This window comes from Colossoma macropomum, unplaced genomic scaffold, assembly GCF_904425465.1.
Source record: "Colossoma macropomum unplaced genomic scaffold, Colossoma_macropomum, whole genome shotgun sequence".
Classification (NCBI taxonomy): Eukaryota; Metazoa; Chordata; class Actinopteri; order Characiformes; family Serrasalmidae; genus Colossoma; species Colossoma macropomum.
In genome coordinates, this window is record NW_023494806.1 from 1,168,754 (window position 1) to 1,189,135 (window position 20,382).

The 20,382-nt window shown below is 40.2% G+C and overlaps 1 protein-coding gene across 3 annotated transcripts in view; it reads left to right on the forward strand.

Moving 5' to 3' along the window:
* The window catches only part of fbrsl1 (fibrosin-like 1), a 511,912-nt gene that overhangs the window by 119,367 nt on the left and 372,163 nt on the right, over positions 1-20,382 (forward strand). For all 3 annotated transcript variants that reach the window (XM_036599230.1, XM_036599231.1, XM_036599232.1), the window contains exons 3-4: positions 4,822-4,926; positions 15,971-16,006. In XM_036599230.1, the coding sequence (XP_036455123.1) occupies positions 4,822-4,926; positions 15,971-16,006 (141 nt within the window). The remainder of the gene's footprint in view (positions 1-4,821; positions 4,927-15,970; positions 16,007-20,382) is intronic.

Consider the following 20,382-nt stretch of genomic DNA (forward strand, 5'->3'; position numbering starts at 1 on the left):
AGATGCGGTGTGTTGTGGTCAGTCATCAGTCTGATTGTTGATTTCATTGCGTGAAGAGAAACGGAGCATTTGTAAACATTTTTATTTTTAATCTGTCAACACGGGCGCGAAGTAAACAAAGTAATCAGTGACGGGTGCCTCAGAGATACACACACACATACACACCTATTTACGTCTATTCAGACTGTTCACACACACACACACACATACACACACACTCAAACACACACACACTCACGCTCTCTCAGCAGCGCTGCTGCTTATGTTCAGATAGCGGGACTGATTAGCTTGTCAGAGGAAGTCTAGCTGCTGTCTCCGACTGGAGGAATCCACTCAGGCTTGATTAGCACACCTGCAGCTCCTCTGCCAGCGTTCAGCCCGCGCTCAGCCAACGTTCAGCTGGAAACATCCAGCCAGCATCCAGCCAGTGTTCGTCTGACATTCAGCAAATGTTTAGTCAGTGTTCAGAGCCGTTTAGCCAACAATTAGCCTTTGTTTAGTTAACATTTAGCCAATGTTTATCAGCCAGTGTTAAGGTGATATTCAGCCAATGTCCACTCAACTACTGTTCAGCCAACATTCATCCGATGCTCAGGCAATGTTCCCCCATCATTTATCCAGTGTTTTGTCAATGTTTAGTCAATGTTTAGCAGTTGACATTCAACAAACATCCGCTCAAGGGTCAGCTGACATTCGTCCAGTGTTCAGGCAGTCTTCTGCCATCATTCATGCAGTGTTCAGTCAGCATTGAGCTGACATTGAGTCACTGCTTAGTCAGCGTTCAGTAGACATTTAGCCAATGTCTAATCAGCGTTAGGCCAATATTCAGCCAACATTCAACCGACATTCATCCAGTGTTCAGGCAGTTCTGCCATTGTTTGTGCAGTATTCAGTCAACATTGAGCCAACGTTGAGTCACTGCTCAGCCAGCGTTCAGCAGACATTAAGCTAGTATTCACCCAGTGTTCAGCCAATGTTTAGCTGACATTCATCCAGTGTTCAGACAGTGTTTAACCATCATTCATGAAGTATTCATTCAGCATTGAGCCAATGTTAGTCACTGCTCAGCCAGCATGGCGTTGACATTTAGCTAATGTCCAATCAGTGTTCAGCCAACTTTCAGCTGACATTCATCCAGTGTTCAGGGAGTCTTCTGCCATCATTGATGCAGTGTTCAGTCAACATTGAGCCAACATTGAGTCACCGCTCAGCCAGCATTCATTTGACATTCAGCCAACATCTATTCAATGTTCAGCCAACATTCAGCCCACATTTTATTGTTTATATTATTAGTTGACATTGATCCAGTGTTCAAGCTGTCTTCCACCATTATTCATGCAGTCTTAAGTCAACATTAAGCCAATGTTGAGTCAGTGCTCAGCCAACGTTCAGCCAACATTCAACCTACATTCATCCAATGTTCAATTTTGAGTCAACTAGGAGCCAAAGTTTAGTCACTGATCTGCCAGTGTTTGGTTGACATTCAGTCAACGTCCACTCAATGCTCAGCCAACATTCTGCCAACATTTAATGTAGCTGACATTCATCCAGTGCTCAGGCTGTCTTTCACCATCATTCCTGCAGTTTTCAGTCAACATTGAGTGTGTTTACATGTACTCAGTACTCTGATTACTGCAGTTATCTGATTATTCAAACGGTCATGTAAACAGCACGCTCTGATTTCTTAGATCGGTGTAAGGTCTAGAAATCTGATTAAGAAAAAGAGTTGGATTTTAGCTCAGTAATCAGATTTCTCGGTGCTGTAAACTTTTACTCTGATTTCTTTCGGATTTCTCAGTCTGAGCATGTGCAAAAACAGATGGCGGTACTGGAAATAAGTGAGCAGCGTCGCTCCAAAAGTGTTTCGCTGCTTCCCGTGGCGACGCTGCTCACTTATTTCCAGTACCGCCATCTGTTTTTGCACATGCTCAGACTGAGAAATCCGAAAGAAATCAGAGTAAAAGTTTACAGCACTGAGAAACCAAATACATGCTCGACAAAATAAAGGATTTAAATATTCTTCATCTTCTAGATGATGTTTGTTCATATTTTCAGGTAAAGTGGTGCGATGTTTTTTAAAAAAAGCCGTAGAGTGAAGTTTGAGTTTTACGTTACGTTTACGTCGCGTCTTCTTCTGTGAGTTTATTGGCTGGTTGTAAAGCAGAAATCTGATTACTGTCTGACTCATGTAGATCCGGAGTTTCCCTATTATCTGATTACTCAAATGCATGTAAACGTGTTGATCGGATTCCTGACAAAATCTGATTTTCTGCAGTTATCGGATCAAAGTTTGGTCACTGCTCAGCCAGCGTTCATTGACATTCAGCCAATGTTCAACTGAGGCTCCAGTGCCACCTCACCGTCCAGCCATCAGTGTGGACTTTAGGCGTTGGCGGTTGAAGGCAATATTACGATCTTTGGAAAATCGTGGAAAAGATTGTCAATGAAACAAGCTCTGAATTAAATGAAAAGGTAATGCTGTTATCTAGTGTTTGTGCAGAATCAAAGTCTGAAATTGCGTTTACACCTTAATTAAGACCTTCTGTTTTCCCGACTGTGAAAGATTTTCGCTGTTTTGAACCAACAGGCCGCAGCAGAAACGCTCAAAATAGCCGTCACGTGTTTTCCGGGCGCTGTAGCCGTTTATAGTCCCTGATGCTAACCTCTTGTACTCTGTGCTAATTCAGACTGTCGATCAGGCGCTGGGCCGGTGGGCCGGTGGGCCGGTGGGCCAGGGGAGGCCGCTGTAATTAAGTGGGCTTTGGATATGTGTGTTGGGCAGAAGGACAGGGGGAACACTGGCCAGGTGGCGGCTGAACGCGGGACCTGTCAGCTCCACTGATGACCCTTTTAATTCCACTCTGCCTGGGGCGGTAATTGATATTTAGCAGAAAGGTTAATTGTAGCAGTGATCTGTTTAAATTAGAGCAGAGATTTGGAGACTGGGGGGCAAGACCCTGACAGCCACCGGGGACCCACATACACAGAGTCAAATAAATTACGGCCCGGCGCTCGTCTGACATCAAACATGCTCGCTCACATACACACACCAGCATGTATTCATGTATTTGTGGGGAGTTTACGTTAGAAATTAGCATTTTAACCTGATATCTTGATCATGTGAGGCTGACGTGATTCCCAGGGCTGTTTATTTGATGAGTAACGAATGTGATCTTGCAGAGTTGAAAATTCGGATGTTTTTATTCAGGCTGTGTCAGAAAAACTACATTTTTGAACAAGAAAACGTGTGAATAGTAACACAAGTCACAGTTCGGTTGTGTTATATCAGTAACTGGATTAAACAAATCAATGATAATTTCTTACCTATATGAGTTCTTATTGAATGTTTGCTTAATCAATCAATCAATCAATCAATCAATCAACCAGGCTTTTTTTTGATGCAGAAGTACATTGAGACTGATCCTCATTTACAATGTAGCCGAGCAAATTACACAGGGGTTGAAAAGTAAATAACAGCTCAAATAGGAAACAGGCATAAAATATTAATAAAATATTTGAGGATGTAATGAAATATGATGATAAAATATCTATACCTGCACATATAGATTGACATCTTGTACATCTTCTATCCATATCTTGTTTAATCTGGAATAAATATATATGGGAATACATGGGAATTAGTTCATTTTTATTTAATTGACGGCATTTTTATGCAAAATCAATTTAAGATGCTTTGCATTACGCAGAAATGCATTCAGTATGGATCAGTACGGAAATGTTTTTGGATGTGATGCAAGTTTTATGGTGCTAAAAAATTCCAATTACTCATAGTTTTGGTTAATATTATTGTATATGATCAAAAATTAAACCGTTTCAGGTAAACAGTGCTTTGCAAAGCTGCGTGTACGTGTACTTGTATGTACCAGATCAATGTGAAGTTGTAAATGTAATGTTCATTGTAAAGTGCGCAGTAAAGTATAGCTCAGGGGTCGGCAACATGTACCCTGTCCTGTTGTGGCTCCACAGCTGAATCAGATTTGTAGGTAAAAATAAAATAATCCTCCTTTACAGTAAAATAAAGCTCTGCTGATCGTTCAACACAGTTTAACAATAAATGGTCTTAAACTCTGGAGTTAATGTAGAACTGCTGATTCACCCTTTAACCCTGAAGATCAGCGCAGACTGCTGGTCACCATAGCAACACAAACAACAGTCTCGCCTAGCTAGTAGCTAACGAAACGGCAAAGAGAGAGATTTAAGACCAACATCGATAATTTAGAGATGAATGGACTTATATGCATTTATAATCACTCCAGCTGGTTTCCTGATACGTTTAATCTGCAGAGAAACTGACGAACACTAAAAAGTCGCAAAGCTGAAGTCAGTTTCTCATTCATCAGCTTCTTATTTGAATTTTCCCGTTCCACCTTAATGGTGCAGCAGTTACATTCTGGCAACTCAGGCAGCATTTAAGGTGGAACGGAAAAATTCAAACAAGAAGTTGATGAATAAGAAGCATATATTTCTGTTCCACCTTTGAGAAAATGTTTCCTGCTGGAGATGTGAGAAAAGTGGCTACAGCTGAGCTAAAGCTTAAAGCAGAGCAAAGTCTGTGTTTTCATTTATGTTATATTTTTATCCTATACCAGCACATCAGCACAGACTGAGACACATTTACAGATGGTAAAACGGACTTAAACCTTCCCAAGGTGGTTTGATTTTAGTTGAAAGGACAAAATGGCTCTTCTTAACATTTGGGTTGTGACCCCTGCTCTAGTAGAAAGTCCGATGTAAAGTTCACAGTAAAGCCCAAAATAAGTTCACAACAAAGTGGAATCATTTTGTGTTTTGCTTTAACAGTTTCGAAGCGTCCTGGCTCAGGCCGGAAGGACCATTCCAGAGACGAATGTTCACGAGTTGAGCTCCACAGCCAACCGCAGCAGCTCCAAGGACCGCCTCAGTGAGGTAAGCACAGACACGCCTACTTTGCTGATGTCACAACCTTAGGCTGCTAATGAGTGATGACTTTTAGGGGTCTAGCTCCAATTATTACTCTCCACTACCCTGTCAGTGTTACTCCCCTGTAAAATCCTCAGTGAAGTTCAAAGCCCATGTTGAAGTTCATAATACAGTCCACAGGGAAGGTCAGTGTAAAATCCTCAGTGCAGTGTAAAGTTCACAGGAAAGTTCGGTATAAGTTCCACAGTGAATCTCAGTGTCCACAGTAAAGTTCAGTGTAGAGTCCACAGAAAAGTTTGCTATAACGTCCACAGTAAAGCATGAAGTCAACAGTAATGTCCACAGTAAAGTTCATTATAAAATCTACAATGAAGTTTGAAAAAAAAATCTACAATAAAGTTCAGCCACAGTAAGTTTAGTTTGAAGTCTACAGTAAAGTGTAAAGTCCACAGTAAAGTTCAGTGTAAAGTCCAAGGTAATGTATAAAGTTCAGTGTAAAGTCCAAGGTAATGTATAAAGTTCACAGTAAAGTTTGGCATAATGTCCACAGTAAAACATAAAGTCAATGGTAAAGTTCAGTGTAAAGTCCACAGTAAAGTTCAGTGTAAAGTCCACAGTAAACTCTGCATTAAAGTTAAAGCCCAGTTTAAACTTCAGTGTAAGTCTAATGTCAAGTCCACAGGTAAGCCAAAGACTGATTTTTTGAGTTTGAGTTTACTGTAAAGTATGATGTAACGTTCAGTGTAAAGAGTAAAGTTTCATGTAAAGTTTATTGTGAAGTATAGTGTAAATTGTAATGAAAAAAACCTGATGTAAAATTTGTGGCAAAGTGCAATGTAAAGTTCAATGTAAGTAGTAGTATAAAGTGTGAAGCCCAATGTAAAGTTTATTGCAAACTGCACTGTAAAGTGTAAAGCCTGATGTAAAGTTTACTATAAGTACAGTGTTGCATTATGTGTGAAGAGTAAACCCTGTAAAGTTTATTGTGAACTACAGTGTAAACTGCAGTGTATGAAGCCTGCTGGAAAATCTACTGCAAAGTGCAGTGTAAAGTTGTGAGGAGTAATGTAAAGTGTGAAATCTGATGTAAAGTTTATTGCAAAGTACAGTGTAAAATTCAATGTGAAGCGTAAAACCTGAAGTAAAGTCTACTGTACAGTCCATGTTAAAGTCCAGTGTGAGTGCACAGTGAAGGTGAACCAGTTATTCCAATGAAAAACGCAGTTACTGCTACTGTTACTGCTACAGTCAGTTACAGCCCACATTAAAATACAGTACAAACGTCAACCGTAAAGTTCAGGATGACATTCAGTGTAAAGTTGTTCTTTTGTTAGTGAGTAAATTAAAATAAAAAGAAACACAAAAGCTGAGAGTTGCGGTGACATCCTATATATAATTATATATGTAATTATTACCGATAATTATTTTAATCATTGATAATTAAAAATAATGTGTGGCCATGACTTAGTAAGGCAGGGGAACAAGATAATTAAGTTGTGGCCACGACTTAGAAAGGCATAGGAACAAGATTCTAATGCATGGCCATGACTTAGTAAGGTGTGGGAATGAGATCCTAATGTGTGGCCACAACTTGGTGAGGCATGGTCTTGTTCCCACACCTTACTAAGTTGTAGCCACAACTTAATTATCTCATTCCCATGCCTTGCTAAGTCATAACCACGACTTAATTATCTCATTCCCATGGCTTACTAAGTCATGGCCATGCAGTATTAACGCATGGAAAATGAGATCCTAATGCTTGGCCACGACTTAGTAAGGCATGGGAATGAGATAATTAAGTCGTGGTTATGACTTAGCAAGGCATGGGAATGAGATAATTAAGTTGTGGCTATAACTTAGTAAGACATGGGAACGAGGTTCTAATGCGTGGCCACGACTTAGTAAGGTGTGGGAATGAGATCCTAATGTGTGGCCACAACTTAATGAGGCATGATCTTGTTCCCACGCCTTACTAAGTTGTAGCCACGACTTAATTATCTCATTTCCATGGCTTACTAAGTCATTAGGATCTCTTTCCATGCGTTAATACTGCATGGCCACGACTTAGGGAATGAGATAATTAAGTTGAGGCTATGACTTAGTAAGGCATGGGAATGAGATCCTAATATGTGGCCACAACTTATTGAGGCATGATCTTGTTCCCATGCCTTACTAAGTCATAGTCACACGTTAGGATCTTGTTCCCATGCGTTAACACGGCGTGGCCTGCGTTGTTTATGTTTATGCGCGATGTCACCGGCGCGGCTCCGTAGAGAGTGGAACTGAATGATGGCAGTAAATTTAAAAGCAGTTCTGCACTGTAATGTATTATTATGCTGTAATAATAATAAAGAGCGGTTAAACAGTTTGGGAATATTCGTTGGGGCTGGATTGTGTACGCTGGCTGTGTGTGGTGGTGCTGTTGGGGGGGGGGTTACTGAAATGGCTGTGGGATGAAATAATAAGGCTCTGCGCGAGTGTAATGAGAATTTATGTCTAATTCCCTCGTGGCTCATTTTAAATGAATTCTGAATATGCTTCCCTAACTAATGCCTGTCAAACGCGCCGCGAATCCGTGGCAGATTCACTCCGGCGGAGCGAGCGAGCGTCTCTCCAAACGAGTGATGATGGGCGGAGGGAGAGTGATGGAATGAAAAAAGTGTTTTTAATGAAGAGATTAAATGCGCTGTTTCTGATGGAAATTAGAGGATCGGAGAAAAATCGCTGCTAGAAACCTTTTATACTCTCTCTCTCTCTCTCTCTCTCTCTCTCTCTCTCTCTCCTCTCTCTCTCTCTCTCTTTTACCTCTCTCTCCTTCCATCTCTAACTCTGTTTCTACTCTTTCTCTCCCTCCATCTCTGTTTCTGTCTCTCCCCTCTCTATCTCTATAACTCTCTTTTTGCTCTCTCGCGCTTTCTCTCTCTCTCCCTCTCTCTCTATCTCTCCGTCTTTCTGCCCCCCCCATGTCTTGTTTTGAATCAAATCAGTATCAGCGCTGCTGAAGGCTGTCGGAGTGACGGACTCTCTCTCTCTCTCTCTCTCTCTCTGTCGGAGATGGACAGATATAAACGACAGGGGCAGGCGTTCTGCTTCTTAGCAGCGTTTATTTGGCAGCAGATTAGAGAGAAATGCCATATCTAACACTGTCAGCCTCTACAGCCGCAATTTCCCTCCACTCCGCCTCCTTCTGTCGCTTTTCACTGTCAGACCTGTCAGCTCGCATCACGCTTTTATCAGCCTGCAGCCCACCTCCTCCCTCCATCCCTCCCTCGCTCCCCCGCTCCCCTCTCGCTCCCTCTCTCTGACTTTTCATTTTAAAGGAAAAAAACAGCCTTTTCCTTTTCCTCAAATCCATAAGACATGGTAGAGAGAGAGAGAGAGAGAGAGAGAGAGAGAGAAAGAGAGAAAGGGAGAGAGCAGAAGAGAGACAGCGAAAGAGAGAGAAAGAAGAGAGAATGAAAGAGACAGAAAGATATAGAGAGAAGAGAGAGAGAGAGAGAAGAAAGAGATGAGAAGGAGAGAGGAGGGAGAGAGAAAGAGAGAGAGAGGGCAAAAGAGAGAAAGAAGAGAGAGAGATCAGACAGCAAAAGAGAGAGAGAGGACAGAGCGAGTGACAGAGAGAGAGAGAGGGGAGAGAAGATAGAGAAGAAAGAAAGAAAAGAAAGGAGGAGGGAGAGAAGAGGAGAGAGAAAAAGAGAAACAGATAAGGAGAGGGGAGAGAGAGAAAAAGATGAAAGAGAGAGAGAGAAACGAAAGAGAAGAGAAGGAGAGGGAGGAGGGAGAGAGAGACAAATGAGAACGAAAAAGAGAGACAGAGATGAAAGAGAGAGAGAGAGAGAGAGAGAGAGAGAGAGCAAATAGAGATAGAGATACAGAGATAGAGGAGAGAGAAACAGACAGAGGGAGAGAGAGAGCAAAAACAGAGTTAGAGATAGAGGGAGGGAGAGAGAAAGATGAGAGAGAGAGAGATAGTAAAAACATAACAAATGCTAAAAAGTATTAACAATCATAGTAATAAATAAAAAAAAATAAACCATTAAAATTACAACATTATAGCAACTTAATAAATAAGATAAAGTAAAGATAAATAAAATATGTATATGCCCTGTGATTGACAGACGGCCTGTCCAGGGTGTTTCCTGCCTTTCGCCCAGTGGCTGCTGGGATTGGCTCCAGCTCCACCGGAGGATAAGTGGCTTAGAAAATATGGTAACACTTTCTATGAATGTCACGTTTATAAGCATCTATAAACACATTTATAACATGTCATAATGCATTCATATGACATTATAAACATGATTATAAACATTTACAAAAATGAATTACACTTTATAGCCATGTTTATTATACATTATGAATTGTTAATATAATGGATTATAAATAGTGTTAATAACATGTTATAATGTCAGTGCCAAAGAAGTCAGTCCCAGCTTGGAGAGCGTAAAGTAAAGACAAATACCAAGCTAACGGTGGTGTACATTACCTTTCCCACACTGGGTAAAACACTGATGGCAGCTCTAGTTTAAACTCTGACATTTGAAGCCTGTAATGTGCTTTACTGTGAATGTTTTAGTGTTTCAGTAAATCCTTCAGTAAATACTTCAACTTGAAGCCTCACTCTGAACACTGGAGGAGGCTTTAGTACAGTACGCTTCACTTTACTTAGAGCAGACAAATACCACTTATGAGCTCTTATAATTTGTTATGATCAGTACTTATAATGTATTATGTTAACAATTCATAATGCATAATAAATATGGCTATACCATGTAATTCATTTTTATAAATATTTATAGCCATGTTTATAATGCCTTATGAATGCATTATAACGTTATGAATGTGTTTGTAGATGCTTACAAAGGTGACATTCATAGAAAGTGTTACCGAAAATATTTGTATGTATGTAAAAAAATATATAATTAATGAAATAAATAAAGAAATAAACGACGTCAAACAGTAGCTTAGCAATGTTAAAATAAATAAGAACAAAATAAAATGAAACCGTAACTGAAAAAATACCAGAAATCACTTTGAAAGTGAACTGAAATCAGGTAAAACCTGAATTAGTTTGAGACTAAAAGTTTGAAATGTTCATGTGACTCCAAGTAGTGAAGCTTTAGAGATTCCTGTAAACAAACTCCTCCCAAAACGTATAAATATTTGAGCAGTAATGTGCATAAAAGCCCCCACAATCCCAGACAGACACAAAGTACTGAAGGAGTGAGGATTTATTTGCTCATATGTTCGTCTGATCATCTCGTTATTGCAGCTTTATGGCCGTCCATCCTGCTATTTTTAGGCCTTGAAGTCTGAAGCATAAACTTGGGCCCAGTCCTGTTTCACCCCTCACCCCTAGCACTCAGCCCTACCCCTCTGTTTTGCACGTTCTCGTCTAGGGGTAGGGTGTCCCGATTCTTGTTGAGATAGAGGGGTTGAGTGAAGGGTTGGGGCTACATGACCCTCCAAATGGAGGCTTTTCAGAGACTCCAAACAGAGAGATATCAGAAAAAAAGAAAAACCGGCAAGACGGAGAACAAGAGACCAAAGAAACACACAAATGTGAGAATTTTCTCTGTTAAAAAATTACGATAATCACTGTATTATCTTAGTTTAATGTTGTTTCAGTGTATTTTGGTCCTTTTCTTCATAACAAGCATAAAAATCACTAGCAGTGCTCTGATGTCTCAGTAGCTAACTCGCTAAATTTCCCGTTCCACCTTAAATGGTGCAGCAGTTACATTCTGGCGCCTTAGGCATCAGAACTGCTGCTCCATTTAAGGTGGAATGGGAAAATGCCAACCAGAATCTGGTGAATATCTGACTTCAGCTTCATATCACTGAAGAATTAATGCTGGGTGATAATAAATAATTGCCCCCCTCTTTGAAGATCATATGATGCCCTAAATGTAACTAAAGCCCAGCAGTGAGGAGCTGAACTTTACCCTCCTCTGCTGTCACTGCAGACTGGCAGGGTCTCCTACAGAGCAGCGCTGGTAGCTGTTAATGAAGTGATGCTCTTTTTATTTGAGGGTCCCATTTCAGAGGGACGATTCCAACCACTACCCTGTAACTCAGTTAGCAAGATGACAGTCAAAAACAAGGGGTAGGGGTGAAAATAAGAAATGGGACTGGGCCAAAGTCTCCTCTGCAGACCAGGTTCTGCTCCCGCCATGTTGAACGTTATAAACTTCAGTTATGACTCAAACGCAGCACGTCCTTAAACTTTCCATGTGGGAATGTAGTCAGATACATGCTGAAGGCCGGAGAGGCCATGAGGCAGTTATACTTATCTGGATTGTTATCTATACATAACATACATAACATAACATACAAGCATGTAGAGAACACGTACATAACAAGTTCATTATCTCTTGAAATAACAAGTTAGTTATCTTGTTATCTCAAGATAACAATTAAATTATCTTGTGATCTCAAGATAGTTATCTTGACATAATGAGTCAATTATCTTGAGAGAGCAAAATTATTATCTTGATATAACAAGTTAGTTATTTTGAGATAGTGAGTTAATTATTTTGTGATCTCAAGATGGTTATCTTGACATAATGAATTAATTAACTTGCTATCTTAAGATAACAAAATTATCTTGAAATTACAAGGTAGTTATCTTGTTAACTCGAGATAAAAGTTATCTTGAGATAATGAGTCAATTATCTTGTGATCTCAAGATAGTTATCCTGACATAATGAGCCAATTATCTTATCTCGAGATAACAAAACTATTATCTTGAAATTACAAGTTAGTTATCTTGTCATCTTGTCTCAAGATCACAAAATAATTAACTCGATATCTCAAGATAACAACTTTTGTTATCTTGAGATATCGAGTTAATTATTTTGTGATCTTGAGATGGTTATCTTGACATAATGAATTAATTATCTTGTATCTCGAGATAACAAAATTGTTATCTTGAAATAACAAGTTAATTGTTATCTTGAGATAACAAGTTAATTAAATTGTGATCTCAAAATAACAAAGCTGCTATCTTTAGATCATAAGATAATTAACTCATTATCTCAAGATAACAGTCCAGAAAATTACAGCAACAGCTCATGGCCTCTCCGGATTTCCATAGATACAGACTTTTACGCAGATTTTATTCTTCTATTTAACGGATTATTTACAGGATTACCCACCTCGATCAGTCGGATAGAAATTGGATTCGGAATGGCCTCTATTGGACTAACCTGTTCCGACTGAGGTGTTTACATGGACGTATTCTCTTCCGATGGAGCTATTACGGATTATCAGTCTGCATGTAAATGAATCTAATGAAATGTAGAATAACCGTAATTCTTCTAACCAGCGTGTTAATAATTTGTTGCTGATTTGGTTGGTTGGCTGATTGATTGACTGGCTAATTGAATAAGCCACCAATCACATTAATCCGAGTCACGAAACCCTGCAGACGTTCTTCCAGTCTGTTCTCACTTGCCGTTCAGACTGTTCTCATCATGCTGCGCGCACTCGACGTTCGGTTTAGAGCCCGAAGCCTCCGCAGCGCTAAACTTTTTGACGAATGACAGTTTCTGTAGAATTCATAAACCACCTCCGGGGCCGTAAGATGTTTATGGATGCTGATGAGTGACTAAAACAAGCCTGAAGTGTTCAAAAGGCTGGAAATCTGAACCTAAATCTGTCCCATCAAAATAAAGCTCCCTCGTTAGTTCCCATTTGTTCCACACTGACACAGGGCTGACGCAATGGTGCGGCTAATGGCACACGAGCTGCTGCTCGGGTTTGATCTGAAATGACACTCGCCCTGTCACAGAAATCCCACAGAAAGTTCGGGAAAACCTGACGAAATCCGGTGAAGTGTGGAGCGATCGGGTGCAGGAGACTTTTGCGCTGCGTGTGGTTGTGATTAAAGGCGCGGCGCTCCGTCTCCGAGCGCGGGAGAACATGTTAGAGAGGTGTTAAACTTTTTTATTGCTATTATAATCGGCAAGGATAATTTTAGACCTGGTGTTTTTCGCTGAAGAGAATGGCAGCTCCGCTCAGATGATATGACCCTGGACAAGAAGACAGCCAATTTGTCCATTTTGACCAGAACAGCAGCCAAGTTACAGAGTTTAGTGTCCAAGGAGATGTGACTGCTGTCAGCTGAGGGGAGAGAGAGAGAGAGGGAGAGAGAGAGAGACTCTAAATGAACACAGCTTGGCCCTCGAGATTCTCATATCTTGTATTATATGCAGTATTTCACTGCTGTCGGAACAAAACCTCAAATTTCCAAAACCGTAACTTTACAGGAGAAGGAAAAAACATACTTTACTCTTAATGTAAGTCAATGGAACCAGAATTTTTTCCAAGTAATTTTGGGCCGTTTATTTTGGTCTATTTAAAATAAAATTTACACACAATGTAAAGAACAACAGGTATTTACAAATTATGTTAAAAATTGAAAAACAACAAAAATAGAGATACAAGGTTTTGTTCAGTCAGCAGCAACATATACACTATTCAAAAAGATGGTTCTTCAAGGGTTCTTTAGTAAAGACAGTGCTTCTGTATAGAACCATGAACATTCAAAGAACCATTTGCATGCTTATAGGGTTTTCTTTGCATGGTGAAATGGTTCTTCTAATTAATGTATAGTTCTGTATAGGGTGCTATACAGCACCAAAAAGGGTTCTCTATTGTTATGATGTTACGCTTGTACACTATAGAAGAACCGTTTTTGGTGCTATGTAGACCCCTTTTCAAAAAGGTTCTATATAGAAACATATAGAACACATTTTCCGTCAATCTGAAGAACAATTTCACTATGCGAACATTGTGGTTATTAAAGAACCCTTGAAGAACCACCTTATAGTTTGTGGCATAATTTGAAATTGTCTGGTGTTTTTTTACATTGTCTGTAAATTTCATGAAGAATGGACCAAAAGAAACGACCCAAAATGAACTCTGGTTCCATTAACTTAGTAAACAGGTTTTTTCCTTTTCCTGAAAAGTTTTGGAGATGCAAGATTTTGTTTAAGGTTTTGTTCTGACAACAGCAGAAAATTGTAAATGAGGCCTGTTTGAAAGTTATTTTATTTTCATTATTTTGTTTTATTTCTTCAGCTCAGTGAATAAAGTTCTGCACTAGAATAAAAAAACGCCAAATATGTATTTTGTTCCAAAATGCTTTATAGAATACTTTTTAGTTTTTTTTTATTAATATGTCATATTCAATACTATATTATGATCACTATTATCAGAGAAATAAAAATGTGTTTACTATATATACATACATACATACATCATCTAAACCGCTCATCCTTCTGGGTCGCGGTGGGGTGCTGGAGCCTATCCCAGCTTTCATTGGCCGGAAGGCAGGATACACCCTGGACAGGTGTTTACTATATATAGATATGTATATATGTATTTGAACATACATTCATTTATTTAAACCTGGAAGTAAAAACAGAAAGTTTCAGAATTTTGAATAATTTAAAACAATGAAAAGAAAAGTAGAAAAAATGTACAAGATTCTGAGCTTTATGTAGGTCATTATTCAGACTTTTGCAACTTCGTGACACTGACCGTGTGAAGGCCTTCGTACAGAAATGTCTGATTCTCTTCCAGTAAAACTCGGTTTTTACACACAAACTTATGGAGTCCAGCTTGAGCGCCGCTGTTATTAAAGGGGGACAAACTGAATCAAATACTGAGAAATTCTGAAATTCATTTTAAGATTTCAGAGATCCTGCATTTCACTCAGACTGTTATGCAGATAATATCATTTGTAATGAAAAACTTTGTATGAAATGCTCTTGTGGCTGAATACAATAAAACCCTCACAGCAATGTTCTAACATTTAGTGTTAAGTCTTCCTAGAAGAGTAGAGGCTGTTACTGCAGCACAAACTCACTATTAACACCTTCATTTCAGAAATAATGCTGGTACAAACTTTTGGACACGTTGTTGTTATAATAATAATAATAACAATAATAATAATAATAATAATAATAATGTCTTTACAAATTAAGTGTGAAGGATTTTTTTATTCATTTGTTTGCTTGTTCAAAATGGTAGTTTGTGACACAACAAAGTAAAATTTAGAGCCCAGTTCTTTACACATCAAGATAAATGTGACATCACACTGAGAAACCATGTTACTCCAAGAAGAAGAGTAGAATGAACAGAAGAAAAGGGATGTAGGGATGGTGGAGGGATGGCGGAGGAGGAATGGAGGGATGGTGGAGAAGGAATGGAGGGATGGATGTAGAGATGGTGGAGGGATGGTGGAGAAGGAATGGAGAGATGGATGTAGAGATGGTGGAGGAGGAATGGAGGGATGATGGAGCAGAAATGTAGGGATGGATGTAGAGATGGTGGAGGGATGGTGGAGAAGGAATGGAGAGATGGATGTAGAGATGGTGGAGGAGGAATGGAGGGATGATGGAGCAGAAATGTAGGGATGGATGTAGAGATGGTGGAGGGATGGTAGAGAAGGAATGGAGGGATGGTGGAGGGATATAAAATTATGTATGCATGTGGAGAGATGGAGAGATGGTGGAGGGATAGAGGGATTGTGGAGGGATTATGGAATTGTGGAAGAAAGGAGAGATTGTGGAGGAAAGGAGGGATGCTGGAGGGATTGTGGAGGGATGTACAGATTGTGCAGGGATGGAGGGATTGTGTAGGGAACGAGGGATGGTGGAGGGATTTAAGGATTGTGGAGGGATGTAGGGATGGTGGAGGGGTGGAGTGATGGAGTGATGGGGGAATTGTGGAGGGATTGAGGGGATGGAGAGGTTGTGTGGGGATGGAGGGATTTCAGAGGGATGTAGGGATGCTGGAGGGATGGAGGGATGGTGGAGGGATGTAAGGATTGTGGAGGGATGTACGGCATGTAGGGATGGTGGAGGGATGGAGGAGGGATGAAGGGATGTCATTAGATTAAAGAGGGGAGGGAAAAGGTTAATGTGAATATTGATATTAAAGTGCTACAGCTTCATCATGTCTCTGTCATCTTTTAAAGGTCATCACTGCTCTCTCTCTCTCTCTCTCTCTCTCTCTCTCTCTCTCTCTCTCTCTCTCTCCTCAGAGCTCCACTCACTCTCTGTCTGGACGCGGTTATTCGGTAAGTGTGACATTTCCTCGCTCTGTGCTGTGTTGGCCTCTCCTCGCGGCCCGTTTATGGCCCCGCCGGTGGACGTTTTAATTATGTTAACGAGAGTGATGGTGAAATGGTGATATTACCGACATCACTCTTGGATGACTAACTGATTAAATTGTGAAAGGTGTCCCATTGCACCCTGGGTAAATGCCTCCTGCTGTATATTTATGGCCGTTTCATTTGCTGTGTGTGTGTGTGTGTGTGTGTGTGTGTGTGTGTGTGGTTTAGAGTGAAGGCCAATGTCTTCTTCCACCTTCACTGCAGATTTCCCTCTGTTGCTGGTCTGAGGTCAGTGTTTAGATTGAAATAAGGTTGGCGTATCGTCCAGTTCCAGTCAGAAAAGTTGGACACACCAGCCTATAGATGGGCTTTGATACTTATTGTTGATTTTACCCACATTTTTAGAATGATAGTGACATTAAAACTATAGAAAATAACACTGTAAAAGTGCTAACCAAACAGAGCTACTTAGCATTACACAGATGACATCATGCTAACTGGTGGCTACCAGCTCCCATTCCATGTTGGCCACATTTATTCTTATGATGCTCAGTCAAACTGTTCCTTTAAACAAAATTACTTACTAATGAATTAACTAATTACTAATAAATGGACAATAAAAGATAGTTTGGGTTTTAAGGAATGGTTTGACTGTACATGCTAACAATAAATGTGGCTAACAGCAGACGGAAGCTAGTAGCCTCCAGTTAGAATGATGTCATTTGCATATAGAGGAAAAGTATATACACATATTTGCTCATATCAATATATATGCACAATATATGTGATGTTTTTAAACATGTATATATGAATCTGTGCCTTTTTAAAATATTTAAATATATGCGCAAATGCTGTTGTGCTAAGCTATTACATGATGTTGCGTGCTGTTTGGTGTGTGAATCGTAATGAAACCCATTTTATTTTTCCCAAGTTCTTCCAAAGTTTTCCCTGATTTATTATTTTTAATTCAGCTTTGTTGGATCTGTATGTAAGAAAAAGAGTGTAAAAATGCTACATTACTGAAACATGTTGACATTCAGTGACAGCAGGAAAAAGGTTGGGGTGTAATGAATGATTTTGTTTATGAGTCAGGCTAAAGAGGCACTTTTCTCTTTCTCTTTCTCTTTCATGCCGGTTTTCTCTCTTTCAATATTCACTGAAATGTATGCCTCCAAGATGGTGCCGTGCTAGCGGCAGCCGATTGCAGCAGCTCCATCCTGAGTGACGTTTTTTCTAACCTATGTTAGGTTTGCTACTTTTGGTCTTCTTACTATGTTTCTTTCTTTCTTAGTTTTTATTCTTCCTACTGATGCAATAGAAGAATTTCCCTCTGGGATTAATAAAGTGATCTATCTGTCTATCTATCTATCTATCTATCTCTCTATCTGTCTATCTGTCTATCTACCGACCTATCGACCTACCTACCTACGCCTCACTGAAAGAGAGAAAACCGGCGTGAACCCACACTAGCAGGGACACTCATGCTTTCAAGAAATTTCTCTTTTTGGCAGTACAAAGCAAAAGACCTAATACACGCCTTAACAATGGATGGACTATGGTAGCCACTTGTTAGCATGATGTTATTTGCATATGGAGAAAAATGATATGTACATATATTTGCCCATATTAAACATATGTGCAATACACTCTGAAATTGTTTCTACACTCAACTCCACTGACCATATAGTTTCACTCTGTAGCTCTACAGCTCTACACTGTAGTCCATCTGCTTCTCTGCATACTTTGTTAGCCCCCTTTTACCCTGTTCTTCAGTGGTCAGGACCCCCATGGACCCTCACAGAGCAGGTACTATTTGGGTGGTGGATCATTCCCAGCACTGCAGTAACACTGACGTGGTGGTGGTGTGTTAGTGTGTGTTGTGCTGGTCTGAGTGGATCAGACACAGTAGTGCTGCTGGAGTTTTTAAACACCTCAGTGTCACTGCTGGACTGAGAATAGTCCACCAACCAAACATATCCAGCCAACAGCGTCCTGTGGGCAGCGTCCTGTGACCACTGATGAAGGACTGGAGGATGACCGACACAAACTGTGCAGCAGCAGATGAGCTATCGTCTCTGACTTTACATCTACAAGGTGGACCGACAAGGTAGGAGTGTCTAATAGAGTGGACAGTGAGTGGACACAGTGTTTAAAAACTCCAGCAGCACTGCTGTGTCTGATCCACTCGTACCAACACAACACACACTAAAACACCACCACCACGTCAGTGTTACTGCAGTGCTGAGAATGACCCACCACCCAAATAGTACCTGCTCTGTGAGGGTCCATGGGGGTCCTGACCACTGAAGAACAGGGTAAAAGGGGGCTAACAAAGTATGCAGAGAAACAGATGGACTACAGTCTGTAACTGTAGAACTACAGAGTGAAACTGTATGGTCAGTTGAGCTGATAAGATGGACAGTGAGTGTAGAAACGAGGAGGTGGACTTGAAGTGGGCAGTATTTATGTGCTCCATATATTTAACTGTGTAGTTCATACTAATATATGCACATAAATGTCAGTATATTGAAATACTTTACCTTTAGCAGTTTTGGGCTCCAACTTCACTGTGATGTGTTTGTCTTAGGAAGAAATTTAAAAGCATTTAAGCATCAGAACATCTTTAATATTGTAAAAATCATACATTCAGTCATGTTTGCTCCTGTTTGACTTGCAGTCTGTTGACTGGTGCTGTAAACTGAGCGCATAATGGAAGAAAAAGTCAATCTTTCAGCCTAAAAGAGAAAAGATCTCGGAGAAGTTTCGGGTCAAGGCGCGGGAATATTCCTCCTTTAACAATTCAGCAAGGTTCACAGACTCTGCATATTTTTCTTTCGACTTTGAAAACAGAGTGAAACCCGTCGTATTATGTGCTTTCTTCTCCACCGACGCCTTCGCTTTTTCGTTTATTTATTTATTTTTTATTTTTTCAAATTTAATCTCTCACTCCAAAGCCGCGCGGCCTTCATAAACACGCGCGTCTGCCGCCTCTGCGTTTGAAAGTTCAGACACGCGCTTGACACGGAGTCTGAGAGGGAGCGCGTGTATTCCCTCGTGGTGACGAGACAACAGCGGCAATGCAAATACCTGCAGAGTTTTCAGCGCTAATGTCAACTAGCATGTCACACGGAAACTATTTATAAGCAACTTAAAAGTCCTGCACTGTCAGATTCTCATAAATATTTGTATTTTATGTAAACACATTCGGCTCCCTCGCTCAGACACGCTCGCGCTCTCCACCTGACACTCGCTGTCACTTGTTGAGGACGGCGTGTAGCATAACTAGCGCTGTTATGCTAAGCTGTTGTGTGTTGTGCTAATGCTCGGTATATAAATATAATCTGTCAGTGAACCAAAACTGAGCAGTCCGTTATGCAAACTGTTCATCTTTACTGATATTTATGTGTTTATTTAAGTTCTGTTTGTACTTGTTGCAAACATTGGGTAGCATAGCTAGCACTGTTATGCTATGCTGTTGTGCTAATGCTCAGTATATAAATATAACCTGTCAGTGAACCACCTAAGTAGACTGTTACACAGACTGTTCATCTTTACTGATATACGTTTATTTAAGTTCTGTTTGTACTCGTTGCAGACATTGGGTAGCATAACTAGCACTGTTATGCTAAACCGTTGTGCTAATGCTTGGTATATAAGTATATAACCTGTTGGTGAACCAAAACTGAGCAGTCCGTTACGCAGACGGTTCATTTTTACTGATATTTATATGTTTATTTAAGTCCTGTTTAATCTGTACTTGTTGTAGACATTGGGTAGCATAACTAGCACTGCTATGCTAAGCTGTTGTGTGTTGTGCTAATGCTTAGTATATAAATATAATCTGTCAGTGAACCAAAACTGAGTGCAAACAGTTCATTTTTACTGGTAATTATTTTAACTTCTCAGGTTCAGTTGTTTTGTAAAATTATTATGGATTGGAGCGGCTCTGGCTGCGTTCTGGGCTTTTGTCTAGTGTTGTTTTTAATTTTCCTGTGTAAAGCGGAGTGTGTTGCACCCTCTCTCGCTCACGGCTGTGTTTATCATGCTGAAGTTGAAGCCATTTTAGAGAAAAACTCACAACAAGGCCTCCAGCCACCTCAGACTGGAACTGACATATCAGGGCTGGCAACCAGCGAGAGAGAGAGAGAGAGAGAGAGAGAGAGAGAGAGAGAGAGGCATGATAATGAGGCCTAAATATTGCAAAAAGAAGTTTCTGCCCTTTGGATGAAGTGGAAAAGTTTGTTTATCGATAAAAGAGAAATCTAATAAGTGGTAGCAGAAATCGAAGTGTTGATGTAGGGGGACGTTTCTAATAAAGTGGCCAGTTAGGGGGACGTTTC